Below are 16,367 nucleotides of genomic sequence, written 5' to 3'. Positions count from 1 at the left end.
GGAGCCGGACGTGCCGCCCGAGGCTCCGCTGCTGTTCGAGGTGACATTGCTGGAGGTGCGGGAAGGCCTCGACCCGCAGTCGCTGCCACCCGCTGCCCGCCTCCGCCTGGGAGCGCAGCGGAGGGAACGGGGCAACTTCCACTTCACGCGAGGCGACTTCTCGGCGGCGCTGCGCTCCTACCGACTGGCGCTGCGCGCCCTGGACGGCCCCGCCGCCGGTGAGACCGGGCGGGAAGAGGGGTGTAAACCAGGGGTGCGTGGCCGACGGGCGCTGAGCCCCTTCTCTCCCCGCAGCCCCGCCAGGGCCGCAGGAGGAAGAGGAGCTGCGGGAGCAGCGCGTCAAGTGCTTCAACAACTGTGCGGCCGCGGAGATGAAACTGCAGCGGGTGGAGGAGGCGCTGGTGGCCTGCGAGGCGGCGCTGAGCATCAGCCCGGACAACGGCCGGGCGCTGCTCCGGCGAGGGCAGGTGGGCCCTGGGCCGCCGCCCGTCGACCCCGTGCCTGGCCGCCCGCTATCGCCCGCTCCTCTCCTCGCAGCTGCTGGCGCAGCAGGGCCGGGACGCGGAGGCCGCGCTTGTTCTGAGGAGAGCCCTGGAGCTGGACCCTGCCAGCGAGGTCTGTCGCGGCGGGGAGCGCGGCTCGGGGGGCGCACCGGGACCGCCGGGGGTCCCGCCGCAGCTCCTCCCGCCGCAGCCGCCCCGCCGCCCGCAGGTTGTTCACACCGAGCTGTCGCGGCTGGTGAAGCGTCGGAGCGCCCCGGACCCCGCCGCCCCACAGGAGCCGCCCCACGGCCCAATTCCGCCGTCGAGTTCCGGGTGCGCGGTCGCGCAGTTGGATCGGGTAGCCCGCGGTGGGGTCGGGGCCGGTGCCCACTTGGCGCGATGGCGCTCACGGCTGTCTCTCCCCGCAGAGACCCGGCACCGACCACGCCGGAAGGAGCAGCCTGAGCAGAGTCTGCCCAGAGGAGCCGCCCCGCCAGGAGCGGAGGAGAGACAGCGGCGGAGAACCGGGGCCGCGGGCGACAGAGCGAGCAGAGCGGAGCCGAGCGGACAGAGCCCGCCCCCGTCCCGTCCCGCTCCGCCCCGTCCCGCCCCGCCCCGCCCCTCCCCTCCCGCCTCGGCTCCCGAGGCCACGCCCTCTCCCTTGCGCCACGACGGGGCGTGTCCCCTCATGCACCGCCCACTGGCGCGTGGGCGCGGCTCCGGCGCCTGCGCTCCAGCTTCCGGCTTTTTCGCCCCCGACGGCAGACTGGCAGCCGTAGCCCGCGGCCAATCAGGCGGGGCCTGGCTGGAGTCACCCGCCAATAGAACGGAGGAGGGGGCGGGCTCAGCGTGGCTATTGGCTGTGCTGCGCCTTTAAAGAGGGAAGCGGGGTGGGGCGTGGGGGGGTTGGTGCGGGACGTGGCGGCGGAGCGGCGGGCGGGAGGCAGCGGAGCAATGACCCGTGAGTGCGGGACGGGCAGGGCCGGGGCTGCGCAGCCGGGAGCTAACCTGCTGGCCGGGACCGCCCTGGGGGACAAGGGGGAGGGCGGTACCGTGGCCCGTGCGCGGGGCCGGGGCGCGGGCTGGGCCGTGGGGCCGGAGGTAGGCCCTGGGGCGGGGCCGGGCCGGGCCGCGCTGAGGCGGCCGCGCCGTCGCAGGCGGGAACCAGCGCGAACTGGCGCGGCAGAAGAACCTGAAGAAGCAGAGCGACTCGGGCAAGGGCAAGCGGCGGGACGACGGGCTCTCGGCCGCCGCCCGCAAGCAGAGGTGAGCGCTGGGACGGCCGCGCCGCACTCTCCCCGGTACCCCGGCCCCTTCCCGGGGGTGGTGCCGGTACCGCTACCAGCCGCGTAACGTGCTCTCCCGCAGGGACTCGGAGATCATGCAGCAGAAGCAGAAGAAGGCCGACGAGAAGAAGGAGGGCGCCAAGTAGCCCGCGGCCGGGCCGCCAGCCGGCAGGATGCCCAGCGCAGCCCCGGGGCCGCGCCGCCCCGGCAGCGCCCTGCGCCCACCTTGGGCCTGCCTCCTATTAAAGTAGCTCGTGGAGCCCTGCAGGTCCCGTTTCCTCCCTCCATGTGCCCGGGGGGGGGGGCTGGGAGCGGGAGGGGTCACCGCTGCGGCCCCCCCCTCACCCGGAGGGAGCGTTCGCGCTGGTGAGGAGCGGGGATGGACCAGGCGCGGCCGCTGTGGCGCGGAGCAGCTGCATCTTCGTGGTGAGGAACAAAGATGGGGCTGGGCCTAGCCTGGGAGAGCTCCGGGCATCACCCGGGGGGGGCAGAGCAGCCGGTATGTGGGGGCAGAGGGAGGTAGGGGAATGGAACCAGGGCAGGATTGTGCTGCAGAGGATGTGTTGTGGTGGAGAAAGAGGCGCAGGGTGATGTGGGGCTGGGGCCAGGGAGGTGACAGCTGAGCCTGGTACAAGGGGAGCTGCGTGCTCCACAGAGCTCTGCAGGCACAGTCGGAGCAGGGATTGTCCATGAGGGGGTACAAAGCCAGCAGCCAGCCCATCTCCTGTGCAGCTGCAGTGTGGAGCTGCCTCGAGGGGGATGCTGAGGTTCAGTGCAGTGCTGTGGACCTTGGTCTGCTCTGCCATCCTCTTCACTTCCCTGCAGGAACAGGAGCAGCAGCAGCAGCAGCAAATGCAGTTTGTTCCCCATCCACCGGCAGCTGCTTTATCTGGAAGCCCACCTCTACCAGGAGGGACACTCAGAAGCTGCTCCTGTGCCTCTGCATTGGCTGGGGCATGAGAGTGCTGGGGTCGGATACTGAGGGTGCTCAAGATGTCTCCTCTGACCTGGTTCTCGCAGAGGTGCAGCAGGGAGCTGGACTGCCAGTGCCCTGCCAGCACCATGGGACAGGGGGATGCGGGTTTCTCCTTCTTCCCGCACCCCTGGTGAGACAAGAGGTGATGGGGTGCCCCTGCCCCCCAGCCTAGCCCTTTGTACCGGATGGGGAGTTACCGGTTACCTCCAGTGCAAGGGCAGGAAGCTTCCTCCTGCCGAAGCAGCTGACAGAGCTGCAGGGTCCCTCTGCCTCATCTCTTGGGTGGCTGGGGCCCTGCTGGGTGATAGATGCCATGTGAGGAGCCCAAGGGCAGGAGCTGCCAGCAAGCAGAACTGTGTCCATCTCCCCAGCCCAGGTGCAGATCCCTCACCTGGCTGCCCTGGGAGTCCTGTGCTGCCAAGCAAGGAGGCTGTGTCCATGCTGGTGCCACTGCAGCCCAGGCTTCCATCCTCCCAGGTGCTGTGTCTGGAGTGAGTGGTGAGGAGCCTTCCCCCTCCATGTCTTGTCCTGAGGGTAGTGCTCAGATGGGGGTGGCTGCAGCTGAGGCTGCCTCTGCACCCCCCATCCCTCACTTGTGGCCAGTGCCCTCTGCATAGGTAGCGAGGGGCTGTGGGTTCTCCTCAGCCATCTCTGCAGGGCCTGATGCTCTTTGCAGGGACAAAGCAGCCCCTGGGGATGTGTCCCCTTGGCTGGCACAGGGGATGCATTGGTCTCCCTGCCTGCCATCTGTTCCTGAGCCTGTGTGGGTCCCAGCACCTCCTGGGCAGGGAGATGGTCAGGGTGCAAGTGGCAGCCCCCACTGCTCCACTCGTGGACCCCACGGTGTCTGCACCAGCACCAAACTGGACCTGAACATTTTCCTCCCCCATTTGTGATGTCCTCACCTCCCACAGGACTGTATCTGCTGGCTGCCGCAGGCCAGTGGGCTCGGGGCTGGTGCGAGCCCTGGCTGCAGGTGTTAGTGCCCATCCTGCACCAGCCTACACTGCAGTGCAGGGCTCATTGGGTGATACTGGTTCCCATGGAGCCACCGCACTGTATTTGCCACATGGGCCTGGGGCTGGTACTGCACCCTCTGGCTGGGCTCCCCTGATGCCCCAGCTCGTTCTGGTACCTGAACCAGTACCCTCAGCATTCCCAGCTCCTCCACACCCTGGATTGTCCTCCCCTCCAGTAGAACTGCCCCAAAGGTGCCTTGGCTGCTGTTGCTGCATGGGCAGGGCTGGTGCTAGGGGAGGGCAGATGGCACAGACTCAGCTCAGTTTTATATCAAAATGTACTCGACGAGCACACTGCTGGTGGGGGAGCAGGGACGTGGAGCTGGCCAGGGCAGAGCCCAAGGTCAGGGCAGCTGCTGCAGCAGGAGCTGCCCCTGCCCAGATGGAGCCCAGCAGCGCCCGGTCTGAGCACCCACCACCAGCTCGCTTGGGCCAGTGCAGTGCAGGACCTGTGTCCCTGGGAGCAGCCACCTCCCGTGTCCCCTTGGCCTCCCAGATGCCGCTGTCTCCTGGGCCAGCGGGTTGTGAGGGACCCAGGGGGGCTCAGGCACAGGGCACGGCAGGGACCCCGGGACTGGGCACAGTCCATCCCAGCAGGGGCTACGTGGAGACGCTGATGCGCTGTGGAGCACGGCGTCGCCGCAGGATGCGCAGGGCCGGGCTGCTGTGCCGCTGCTGGCAGGGGCTGAAGAGGCAGAGGGGGCTCAACAGCAGCCACAGGTAGAGCAGGATGCAGGCCCAGCACGAGGACACCTTCACCCAGAAGGTCGACCAGCTGCCATGCGTGAAGGTGGTCTCCAGCACCGCATTCTCGTAGCTGGTGGGACAGTGCGGGCGTTGGGAGCCAGACGGACACCGACACGGGGCTCCCAGTGCCACTGCAGCCACTGGGTCACCCTGTGTCCCTACAGCCACATGGCTCTGGGCACGTCCCACCTGCCTGGAGACCCCCTGGCCCCACAGACCCCAGCCCGACTCCCTGCAGCGCACAGCTGCTGTTGTTTGAAGTGGTGCTGGTCTGTGGGTGCAGAGCTGGGTGCTTCCCAGCGGCCACTGGCTTGGTGATGGCACGACCCGGAGCAGAGGGATGGTGAGGAGCGAACCCTTGCAGCCTGAGCCCATATGGGTGTGGGTCAGAGCTGGCAGGGTGATGGCACTGCAGGGTGATGATGCTGGGGGTGACAGTGCTGGCAGGGCTGCATGAGCAAGAGGGGAGGGGAGTAAGAGCAAGAAGAGCTGGGCAGAAGCAGGGGGATGTACCTGAACCAGTTGGTGAGGGTCATCATGACGTAGAGCGAGGCGAGGAAGAAGACAAAGTGGAAGGCTGAGTAGCTGTAGACCACCTTGTCCCTCTCATCCTGGATGATGCACTGTTCCCTGGCAGGCTCCTCTGCTTGCTCACATGTCTGCTCGGTGCCTGGGAGAGCACCAGGCCACGGTGGCTCCTGCAGCCCCTTGTCACAGGCTCTGCCCTCCCACCAGCAACCCCTGCACCCACCTCTCAGCTCCTCCTCCATCTTCTCAGGGCAGCAGAAGCAACAGGAGGGTTTCTGCAGAGAGTGCAGTGTGGTGGCAGCCGCTGCTGAGCTGTGCCAGTGGATTAGCCCTGCCTAGCACTGGGGCTGCCGGTGAGGTGCTGGTGCAGGCAGGGATGCACCATGGGCACCCCCATGCTTGGCTGGACAAACCTGGCCCAGGGCTGTGACGGGGGCTTGTGGCGGCGGGAGCACACAGGGCACAGCTGGGGGGCAGCATCCCACTTTACTCACTTTAAACTCGAAGCTGTAGACTTTGACCATCCAGAGGGGTCCGAAGACCTCAGCAAGGTAGGAGGCTTCATTACTGTGCCCAGGAGACAGGCAGAAATCATAACATGATGCACTCACCACCCTGTGCAAGGCCCCCAGCCTGCCGCATGGATCTGACACGGCTGCAGGAGACCTGTGCCTGTTGTGAGCGCACCACGGGCACACGCACCATGCAAAGAGCACACAGGCGTACATGATGGCAGCCCCCAGGATGGCAACTGTGGTGTCCTCCGTCTGCAGCTCATCCTGCTGCAGGCCCGGGAAGCAGACGGTGAGGTTCTGCCCCTTGTAGAGCACTGTGGGGAGGCAGAGGTGAGATGGGCGCTCACCCAGCACTGGGTTGCCACAGCAGGCAGGACCACTCACCTCTCTCCGGGGGACGGCTGGACAGCGCGGAGAAGGTGAGGTACATCACGTAGCAGCTGATGATTGAGGACTGCAGCAGCCCTGAACGTGGCTGCTCTGCAAGGATGGGGTCAGGGTGTCACCGGAGTGCCATGAGCTGTAGGATGGGCTCCACGTGGAGCCCGGGAGCCCCTGCATCAAGGCGCATGAGAGGAGCTGTGTCCTCCCCAGGCGCCCAAGCGCTGGCCCTGAGCTGGGAGCCCACAGCCATCCCCACAAGCACAGGGTGCAGCCAGGCCTACCATGCCATGCCATACTCACTGAGCCGCACACAGGGCGTGATGGAGATGAAGGACATGATGCCACAGAGGCTGCCATTGATGGTGAGCAGCGCCTTGTTGAGGTGGCAGGCGGCCGGGTGCGTGTAGTACTTGTAGAGGAAGGAGAAGGCGGCGGAGGCGAGGGTGTAGAAGGCAGCCGTGGCCAGCAGCACGGCCAGGTACCAGCGCTTGTCCTGCGCGGCGCCCGTCAGCCTGCGGGACAGTGGGTGAGAGGCAGCAGCGGTCCCACGCCCACCCAGCGCCCGGCACTCACCAGTTCTTATTCCAGGTGTGCGCAAAGGCGGTGATCAGCACCAACTGGATGAGGATGAAGGCAAAACCCCCGCAGACGCCAGTGTAGTGCCAGGCTGGGGGCAGAGGGCAGAGCTGGGCTAGCATAGGGCCCCTGCACAGGGCATGGGTTGTCAGCTTGGGCGCAGGGTGGAACGCACCTCGGATGAAGCCGTCCTCAGGGATGAAGAAGCTGGCAGCACAGAGCCCCAGCAGCACCAGCATCTTCAGCAGCCAGAACCTGCAGGCAGCGAGGGTCAGGGACACGGGGAGCCCGGCAGCACCCGGCCCCTGCTCTGTGCCCCGTACCCATTGTGGAGCCGCGCGCGGCAGCCGGCACTGGAGCGCACGTTGAGCAGCAGGGCGGCCTGCGCCAGGTGGAAGCAGGCGGTGCCAAAGCAGACTCGGTACACGGCCGAGGAGCCCACCAGCTGCTCGCAGTCCGTGCCCCCAGGCAGGTGTTGGCACAGCACCACCGCGAAGGGCACCTGCAGGCACAGGACAGGGAGGCTGTCAGGACTGGCACCCCCCGGCACCCATCCAGCATCGTGGACTGACATCCCCAGCGTTACCAATACCTTCTCCATCCCCAGTACCTCTTGGGACCTGTCACCTCCACCACGCTGCACAAGTCGTGCATCTTCAGTAACCCTGGCACCCCTTCCCCTTGGCGCTCCCAGCAGCCCCATTACTCCCAATGTTCCCAATATCCCAGCACTCCTGGCTCCCCTGGCACCCCCAGTGCTCCCGAGGCCCTATGTGCCCCTGGGGTACCTGGTATCCCAGAATCCCTGGCACCCCTGGGACCCCCAGCACCCCGGGTGTCATCCCAGCCCCAGCTGTCACCTTCTCCCTGACAGCCTGGGCCACGGTGCGGGACAGCATGAGGCAGCACACGGCAGAGGCCAGGACGTGCAGGAGCGTGTAGAGGATGCGGGTGCTCGTGGACACACGGAGCCCGTGGCAGGGGCTGCAGCCACAACCACAGCACAGCTGGGGGGGGCATGGTCAGTGGGGATCCCAGAGCAGCGCCCTCGGCCCGGCACCACCCCCCCGGCCCAGCCCCGACCGTCCCCTTGTCCCACCTGGCAGAGCAGCGAGTGCAAGAGGCGCCCGTGTGCCCGTGTGCCCGCCATGGCCGGGCTCGGCTCTGCTTGGCCCCCCGCTGCCCTCACGGGATTAAGAGGATTGTCGGCTCGGCCCGCCCCGCCATCTGCTTGCTGCTGCCGCCGGGCAGCCACTGCTGGGCGCTCCGTGCCGAGCCCGGCCAGCGCCCACTGTGACCCCTGCCCATGGGGACCCTGGCCTCTTCACCGAGCAGCGCGGGGCCCGGGCATGGCTGCGGGGGTCTGCGGGGCGCTGCGGCTGCAGCATCCAGGCTCTTCCTCTGCCCACTCTGTCCGCAGGGAGGAGGCTGGAAGGGACGGGACGGCGCCGGGAGAGCTGCCCCCGAGGCCAAAGGGGCGGTCCATGACACAGCGCTTTCCTCGGCCGTGAGGCTGGAGGCAAAGGAAGGGTTTTGCCTCCCAGAGTGGCTGTTGCTTGGAGGCTGGCCGGGCACTCGTCTCCCGGTAGGAGATGATGAGCGACTGCCCCTACAGCACCGGCGCCCGTTGCACTTTCCCCCTTTACTTCACGGTTAAAGTGTCCTTATTTCAACACGAGGGTTTTTGCTTTTGCTCCTCCCGGTCTCTCCCTATCCCACGCACGGGAGTGTGAGTGGTTCTGTGAGCGCTCGGTGCCGCTCGGGGTCAGCCCCTGCGATCCCAGGGCATATCTCGGTGGGCTCGTCCCCACACGCGTCCCTGCTCTGAGGGCAGCAAGAGCGGCTTCGGGGCAGGCTCGCCAGGCGCGGCCGGGCTCAGCCCGGGCGGTGGGGCCGGGGCCTGCGCTCCAGCTGCCGGGGAGCAGTGTCCGCAGCAAGGTGCGGCGATGGCGGATCCCGCTCCTCCAGCCGCTGGCCCCTTCCGCTGCCAGGTGACCCCGGCCCGGCTCCGCCGCCACCGCTGTCCTTCCATGGCGGGAGCCAGAATCGGACTCCGTAACCCCCTTACCCGGCTTAGCACCGCCCGGCCGCGGGCACCCCGAGGCAGCGGAACGGCCGCGCCCCCCCCGGGCCGGCGCTGCGGCACCGACCGCCACCACCCCCCCCCCGAGCCCCGGAGCCGCGCCCCCCCCCAGCCCCCCCCCGGAGCTGGAGGACAGCGGGGGGCGGAGCGGAGGAACTCCATGGCCACCACCCACTGCTTCCGGCGGCTGCACGTGACCGGAAACAGGTTCCCGGCGTCGTCGTCACGTGAGCGGAAGGGGGCCGGCGGCATGGCGGCGGAGGGCGATGTGGAGCTGGAGCTGGAGACGGAGCCGAACGGCGGCGGCGGCGTCGGCGATGGGGCGGGCGGGCGCGCGGCGGAGAAGCCGCGGAAGCACGACAGCGGCGCGGCCGACCTGGAGCGCGTCACGGACTACGCGGAGGAGAAGGAGATCCAAAGCTCCAACCTGGAGACGGTGCGGGCGGAGGGGGCCGGGACCGGGGTGGGGCGCGGGACGATCCAGGCCCTGAGCGCGGCCGCCGCGGAGCCCGCTCCGGTGCCCGTCCCGCTGCCTGTCACGGTGGGCGCGGCGTGACCCGCCCGGTGTTGCACAGGCCGGTGACTGTGCTCGTCCTGACAGGCCATGTCGGTGATCGGAGACCGGAGGTCCCGGGAGCAGAAAGCGAAACAGGAGAGGTAACCGCGTGCCCTCACTCGTGGGTGCAGCCGCTCCGTGCCCGGCTTGCACCGGGTCACCCCTTGGTCACCGGTGGGAGCTGTCGGTCACCGAGAGTTTGTCTGTTTCTTGCCGCAGGGAGAAGGAACTGGCAAAAGTGACCATCAAGAAGGAGGATCTGGAGCTGATTGTGAGTGGGGGGCAGTGTCCCAGCCCGTGGGGATAGTTCGGTGGCCACACGCCGGCTGCACTTGCAGCCGGTGCACGAGTGATGGCCCTGTCCCAACGCCATGACTGGCTCTGCTGCCGCTGTCCCTGCAGATGACGGAGATGGAGATCTCGCGGGCAGCCGCAGAGCGCAGCCTTCGGGAGCACATGGGGAACGTGGTGGAGGCTCTCGTCACTCTCACCAACTGAGTGCCAGGTGCAGTGCCGGCGGCAGCTGGATTCTGTGTCCCTAAACAATAAAGGTGCCGTTGGGAGCAGGTGTCACTGTGGTCTATGTGGCCAGGCGCCTGACTTGTGAGTCCCATAGGGCACATGGTGCTGATACATGGGGCCCAGCATTGTGCTGGTAGCCTGGAGCAGGATGAGGTGACCTGCAACTTGCCTGAGCACTGAGACTCACTGCTCTTCCTGCCTGTAACCTTGCCCCTCTTGGGGCAAGGGCGCTGTTATGATCAGGGTGCAGTGACAGCCACCCATGTGCCCTGCCTGGTGCCTCCCTGGCTGCACCAGTCCATCCTGGCTTGCAGGAAGGTACAGAACAGGATGGCCACATTCGCAGACAACAGCCAGAACGTGTAAGAAAATGATGACTTTAATCAAACCCACCCCCCTGTATGGGTAGAAAAGCCAAGCCCTGCACAACCAGGGAGAAGAAAAGGAGTCACCAAAACAGGGCCTGAACTGACAACAGAGAAAGTACAAGCCACAGGGACCAGACAGGTATAAAGTCTATTCATCCCTCCAGAAGCGGGTGCACTGGAGTTGCCGTGCTCCCGCACAGCGCCGCTGGGCACTGGTGAGGCTCCTGGGGTGGCTTCCGGTGGGATGCTGGTGGGACCGCGGGCCTGGCCAGCACAGACAGGCCATTGTCCTGCACGGCACCGGGGTAGGGAGCCCACCAGGCTGCAGCAGCACAGGGAGCGGGGAACTGTGGCAGAGGAAGGGTTTGTCACCACACAAGTCCCGGCACAGCTCTGTGTCCTTCCCGTCCTTGCCTGGGCTCCCTCTGCATCAAGTGGTTTTTCGCTTCTTGGCTGAGGGTCTCTCGAAGACGTCCCGAACACCTGCCGCTTTCTGCTTGAAGAACTTGGTGTTCTGCGCACTCTCCTGGCCCCAGGCAGAGTCAAAGGAGGTGGTGTCCTGGTCCACCAAGTGCGTGTACTTTGTCCGCCCTGAGCGCCCGAAGTTCTTGACCTGGGGAGCAGCAGAGCTAATGAGAAGCTGTTCAGGGAGGACGTGGGGACCCACTGCTCCCTCCTGCCCCTTGAGGAACTGTGACCCCAGCCAGCTCACCCACCTGCATGACTTTGGGCAGGATCGTCTTGTTGAAGTGGTCCTCGAGGGTTGGGGCACTGAAGTCCCTCTTGTACACCTCCTCGTCCTCATCCTGTGGGGCAAGCACACACCTGCTCAGCTCGCATGTCCCCCAGCAAGTGACAGCAATAGTCAAGGAGAGCCCCTGTGCCACCAGAAGGGCACCCCCATCCCCATGGCACTGCAGGGGGAAGTTGTCCCCATGGTCTCACAGCCCCAACCTCCAGCACAGCCGTGCCCAGGGAACACTCACCATGAAGAAGGCGCCGCGGTGGTAGTACTTCTGCAGGAACTTGTACTTGCCCTTCACCGCCTTGTTGGTGATGACCTTGCCATTGGCCCGCAGCTCGGCCCGGCGCTCCTCCTCCGTCAGGTTCCGCATGCGCTCAATCTCTGCCTTCTCCTTCTCCATGCTGGGCAGAAGAGAACCCCCTGAGAGCCGCATCCCACAGCACCCGCAGGGATGGCTGCTGCTGCCATTCATGGGGTTACACATCGGGGGCCTCTGCAGGGGCACAAAGGTGCCCCGCGGGCAGCAGGAGGGGCTCTGGGCGCTTGGTCCAGCCAAGACCATGCCGCTGAAGGGAAGCCCAGGGAATAGCTGCCTCCACTGCCCATGGGACCTGGGCTGCAGGCTTCCCACCTCATGCCTATGCAGACAATACTTACGCTTCTCGTTCTTCTCGGTCCCGTTTGATGCGCTTCAGCTCACGTACTTTCCAGGCCTCATACTCCTCCTCATCATTCTCATCATCTGTATCAAGTGCATCCAGTGCTGCCAGTGAGCGCTTGTTCTCCTCCAGCTCCTTCTTCGCTTCCTCCTCTACAATCTGTAGCAAGGAGCAAGATAAGCTCACTGCAGCAGCTGCCCCCCAGCAACCCACAGTCTGCCCCATGGCACCTTGAGCGTGTACTTGCGCCTCTCCTCTGCCAGCCTCTTTGCCTCCTGCTCCAGCTCCTTCTGCTTCAGGGCCTCTGCTTCTCGCTCTTGGACTGTGATTCTGTCCTTCCTGCAGGCAGGGACCCCAACCACCTTCAGCCTTGCCACAGCCCAGTGCAGCCACCCAGCTCCTTGCAGGCTTCTCCCACTCCTGCACCACAGCTGCTTCCAGCCTTCACCCTCTCCCATGACAGGCGGAGACACAGAGCCCTCAACCCCTTCCAGTGTCACCCATGCCGGGGCTGCTGCACCATTCCCCTATGGCTACCAGCACGCACACAAGCAATGGGAGAGCAAACCACCAGCTGTGGGGCTCAGCCCACTGACAGCTTCTGTTTGCCACCATATGGCACTTGCCCAAGGCTTCCAGTCAGACCCTGCTGCGACTTCAACCTGCAGCAACCTGACAAAGGGCAGGGATCACCCCATACTCCTCAGCTTTGCCCTGCCCTGCCGGGATCTGACCATCACGCTCCCCTGGGGAGGAAGAGGAGGCCACAGAAGTGGGGTCTCCATGGCCCTGGCTCCCGTGACCTCTCCCAGGGTGACCCACACGGCTGCAGCACCCACTTGCGGATGAAGACAGGTTTGAGACGCGGCTCCATTTCGTCCTCACTATCTGTGTACTCCTCGTACTCAGACTCTGACTCGGACTCTTCTCCAGACCGACCCTCATCTTCCAACTCCATCACTTCCATCTCCTCAGTTTTCCTCTCCTGTGCTCGCTGACGCATCATCCCGCGCCGGCGCTCAATCTCCTGCAGAGACAGACACAGAGCAGTGGAGAGCGGCCCCGCTGCCACTGCCCTCGCACTCCTCTGTCAAACATATGCAGTGTTTGGATTGCTGATGACAAGACAATATACCTGTCCTGTGTGAGAGGACAGTGTCCCACCAGCTAAGTCACAGCCAGCTGTGACATTCGTCCGGCTACACCAGACATGCCTGTGCAAATGGCAGGTCCAGCCTGTGCCCTTCAGGGGTCTCCCATGGCCATTATTCAGCTCTACAAGCTCACCTCATCATCAATCTCCTCCTCTTCCTCCTCGCTGGTGTCCTCCCGCTCCAGGCGCCAGGCTTCCCCCTCCACCTCTGAGTCGCTTTCTCCAACCACTTCAGGCTCCACGATTTTACGGTGTCTCGCCAGCCTGCAAGAGACCAGTTAAACAACAGCCAATGTAAAGAGCCTGCAAGAGGCTGCCTACTCGAGGCTTGTCCCCAGCGAGGCCACGAAAAACGCTGGAGCTGCTGAGTGTGGGCAGAACCCAACACGTTCTCTCCTGGGGCTGGAGTGGCTGGGCACCAGCAGCTGCTCCCTGGCCATGCTCTGAGCAGGAGCAGAGCTCCAAGCTGCAAGTCCCTCAGTTACCAGAACCAAAGAGAGCAGCAGCTCCAGGGGAGGTGGCAAATGAGCATACTTCACATGATGCCATCCCTTCCCACTCCCCTGAGCCTCTGCACACCACATTAATGGAGATTTTGGAGCCTGTTTCCACTTACACCCCCCCAGCTGCACCCAGACGTGGGTCTGTGCCCTGGGAGATGGGGACTCCCGGTCAGAAGGGCTGCTCCTGGCACAGCTGGGGCCTGAGGCACAGACGTGAGAGGAATCAGAAGCTCTTTTGCACTGCCTGCAAACGTTCTCAGCTCCTGCCTGGTGTCCCTGCGGCTCCTCCCCGCGTGCGGTAGCACGGGGTCTGCACTCCCCAACCCCTGCAGAGACGATCCCGCAGCGGGACATGGCGCTGGCCCCGCACTCACCGCTCCTCCACATCTTCAGCGATGCGGTTCTGGAGGCGGCGCAGGCGGGGGTCGTTGGCGAGCTCCTCCTCCTGCTCCTCGGGCTCCACCTCCTGCTCCTTCGCCTTCTTGATGAACTGGAACTCCTCGTCCTCCTCCTCCGAGGACTCCATGGGCGCGTAGTCAGGCCGCTTCCCCGATACATACCGCTTCACCTTCACCTTCTCCATGGACAGCTCGCCTAAGGGGGCTCGGGCCATCACCAGCGGCCCCTCGACCCCGAGCCCGCCCCGCCGACGGGACCCGGCCGCGCCCCCCCCACTTACCCTTCTCATTGCGGACGGGCACGGCGCCCGCCGTGGACTGGATCGGTGGTTGCTTCATGAGGGCGCTGGGGACCGCCATGGTGCCGCGGGGCCTGGCTGATCGGCGCCCGCTGCACCGGCTCCGAGCCGCCGCTCACAGGAACCTGTACAGCAGCCCGCTTCCGGCGGAAGTGACGATCAGCGCGGGGTCACTTCCGTGGGTCGCTGGTGTCTGCTGGGGCTGGGCGTCGCGGGTGGCGGCGGCGGCGGAAGTGGAGCGCCCCGGGGGTCCGGGCTCGGCTCTGCCCTGCCGCCGTCCCGCGGCACGCAGCGGCAGCACCGGGGCAGGGTCGCTCACGGCCTGGGGCCTCCCGCCGTGCCAGGCCGGGGTCTTGGTGACCGGCGGCGCTGGCTTTAGGGCCCTGCCACTCTCCTGGGTACGGAGCTGCGTTGCGCGGGGCTGAGCCGGGCAGGACACCGCGGTTCGGCTCCCGGGACACCGAGTGCTCGGCGTCACCGTGACTCCCGCGGGGCCGGTGGCGAAGCCGAGCTCCACCGCTCCTGACCAGCTCCACCAAGCCCCAGGGCAGCCCCGGGCACAGCCGGCACCGAAAGGCAGCGCTGTTTCAGGTGCACAGGAGCCTCTGGCTGTGCTGCAGGGTTGGGGCAGCCTCTGCACTTCCCGGTGGCACCGGTGAGGTGGCGGCAGTGGCCTCTTGCCTGGAAGGGCAGCGGCTGTGGCAGCTCCGCTCCGAGCGGGGTTTTCCTGCCGGACGCGTCAGCAGACGAGGGCTGTGGGGCCTCGCGGGGCACGGCTGGGGCGGACCCTGCTCCAGGTCCCACCCGCAGGAGATGGGGCGTCTTGTGAAGTGCACCAAAACTGTCACAAAGCATCGCAGCCGCGGCTGCTGTCCTGCGCCACTTCCGCCACAGAGAGGAAGCTGGTTCCCCTTCTGGGAAGTCCGCTGGCTCCCTGTGAGGGGGAATTTGGGACACAGGGGCCAGAGCCGTGCTTTAACCTGCCGCTGCTGCTTCAGGTCCGCACCAGTCTGCCTCTGGTGCCCCCCCGGCTTCAGCACATCCCTGCAGCAGCCAGAGGGGCTGGGACAGCCTGGAGCTGTGCGGGGAGGAGGGACAGTGGTGCCATGGGGTGTGCAGGGCTCCCTGGTACCCCACAGTTTGTGGACTGAGGCAATAATAGCTATAACCCTACAGCAGCCCATGTCCTCCCCAGCCTTGCCCAGGTGTAAGCAAGAGCTCATTCCTCTGCCTCTGGCCCTTGTACCCAGATGCCAATTGGAGCTCCTGCTCTGTGTGAGGATTGTCAGTGTGTTCCCACCTCGTGAGTCCTGAGCCGCCATGGCAAGGAGCAAGTGTCGGCACAGGACTCGTAGGCACATCAGTTAAAGGGAGGATTGAGAGCTGCACACAAAGCACATGATGTCCCGTTCAGGTGAAGGCGAACTAAAGACCTGGGCAAACAGGGAAATGGTTTGAGGGCCTGGTTGAGTCCTGCGACCGCGGGCATTGGAGGCTGTGGCGAGAGGTGGCGAGAGGTGGCCCTCGGCCTGTGATGTGTCTGCTCTGCCAGAGCTGGAGAAGCCAAATGGCACATTGTCCCGGGCTCCCGGCTCCATCGTGGCACTGGAGTGTCATGGAGTTGACCTGCCCTTACCAGGTGCCTGGGGACGTGGTGGGAGCCCTTCTCCCCAGCGCAGCACGGCTGCCATGTCCCAGAGCAGGGGATAAGGTCACAGAAGTGCCTGAGCTGTGGGTGTTTGTGTCTGCAGCTGCACCACAGCACAAGGTCAGGGCTCTCAGTCCCTGCGGTGATGTTGTGTCTGGGAGCTTGGCCATGGGCAGAACCTCCTGAGCCACAGGGCCCTGTGGAGTGCAGCTTCTGGTGGAGCTGCGACAGTGCCAGCTCCATGGAACAGGGACCTTCCAGGAGCCTGCTCATAGCATCCAGTGGTGAGGAGAGGGTGGGGGCTCCCAAGAAAGTGGCCTCAGCTTTGAGGAACAGCACAGGCAAGGGCAGGGAGCGGAGCTGGGAAGTGTTTGCAGCATGGGCATGGGGGACAGAGTGGGTTGCTGTGCTCCAGCTAAACATCCAGGTACTGGTCTGGTCCCTCTGGGTGTTCCCTGCCTGCCCTGTGCCCATTGCTTGGGTTTCTCCACTGTTCATGAGGACCTTCTGCCCTTCCTCCACGGATTCCCCAGTCTGTCTTCTGGGTGGTGGGGGCTCTGCAGGCAGGGCTGCAGCCCCAGTGCTGCTCTGCTCTGGGGTAGATGGGCAGTTGCATCACTGTGGGAGCTTGTGCAACACTGCAGCCCAAAAGCCAAAAATTGACCTGTTTTTTCCATGGAAGTAGGTTTGCATTGATTGGGCTGCTGCTGGGCCACACCATGGTGTGCTTGGCATGGAGGAGCATGGGGGATCTTCCTCCAGCCCTGGTGAGCAGTTTGCCCTCTGTGCTTGTGTGGGCTCCTGGGGATGCTGCGGGAATCACCTGGCAGGCAGACCTTGCACAGAGCTGTCTGTGAGCTGGGAGTCACTGCACAGAGTGCTGATGCCTCCAAGCGAGGTCAGTCAAGTGTCCAAGAGGA

The 16,367-nt window shown here is 65.4% G+C and overlaps 4 protein-coding genes across 4 annotated transcripts; 2 read left to right on the top strand and 2 right to left on the bottom strand.

Moving 5' to 3' along the window:
* Positions 1–1,392: 1,392 nt before the first annotated feature.
* SERF2 (small EDRK-rich factor 2) lies at positions 1,393–2,036 on the top strand. Its single transcript, XM_080626171.1, has 3 exons — positions 1,393–1,443; positions 1,640–1,748; positions 1,851–2,036. Exons 1-3 carry the CDS (start codon positions 1,437–1,439, stop codon positions 1,912–1,914), a joined length of 180 nt encoding a protein of 59 aa, XP_080482297.1. The 5' UTR covers positions 1,393–1,436; the 3' UTR covers positions 1,915–2,036.
* A 274-nt stretch (positions 2,037–2,310) lies between these two features.
* On the bottom strand, positions 2,311–8,139 carry SERINC4 (serine incorporator 4). The gene is made up of 8 exons (XM_080626782.1): positions 7,220–8,139; positions 6,837–7,178; positions 6,511–6,768; positions 6,238–6,449; positions 5,938–6,033; positions 5,533–5,867; positions 5,024–5,313; positions 2,311–4,580 (listed from the first exon to the last, which is right to left on the bottom strand). The coding sequence occupies exons 1-8, from the start codon at positions 7,531–7,533 to the stop codon at positions 4,364–4,366; spliced, it is 2,064 nt and encodes a 687-aa protein (XP_080482908.1). The 5' UTR covers positions 7,534–8,139; the 3' UTR covers positions 2,311–4,363.
* Positions 8,140–8,327: 188 nt separating this feature from the next.
* Positions 8,328–9,715, top strand: HYPK (huntingtin interacting protein K). The gene is made up of 4 exons (XM_080626170.1): positions 8,328–9,032; positions 9,198–9,253; positions 9,372–9,423; positions 9,555–9,715. The coding sequence occupies exons 1-4, from the start codon at positions 8,460–8,462 to the stop codon at positions 9,648–9,650; spliced, it is 777 nt and encodes a 258-aa protein (XP_080482296.1). The 5' UTR covers positions 8,328–8,459; the 3' UTR covers positions 9,651–9,715.
* A 320-nt stretch (positions 9,716–10,035) lies between these two features.
* Positions 10,036–14,548, bottom strand: MFAP1 (microfibril associated protein 1). Its single transcript, XM_080626169.1, has 9 exons — positions 13,782–14,548; positions 13,477–13,696; positions 12,734–12,863; positions 12,286–12,473; positions 11,677–11,785; positions 11,445–11,605; positions 11,029–11,188; positions 10,759–10,848; positions 10,036–10,655 (listed from the first exon to the last, which is right to left on the bottom strand). Exons 1-9 carry the CDS (start codon positions 13,858–13,860, stop codon positions 10,473–10,475), a joined length of 1,320 nt encoding a protein of 439 aa, XP_080482295.1. The 5' UTR covers positions 13,861–14,548; the 3' UTR covers positions 10,036–10,472.
* Positions 14,549–16,367: the final 1,819 nt, after the last annotated feature.

The sequence above is a fragment of the Psittacula echo genome (genome assembly GCF_963264785.1).
Source record: "Psittacula echo genome assembly, chromosome: 10".
NCBI classification, from domain to species: domain Eukaryota; kingdom Metazoa; phylum Chordata; class Aves; order Psittaciformes; family Psittacidae; genus Psittacula; species Psittacula echo.
This window is presented reverse-complemented; position numbering and strand designations above follow the sequence as displayed.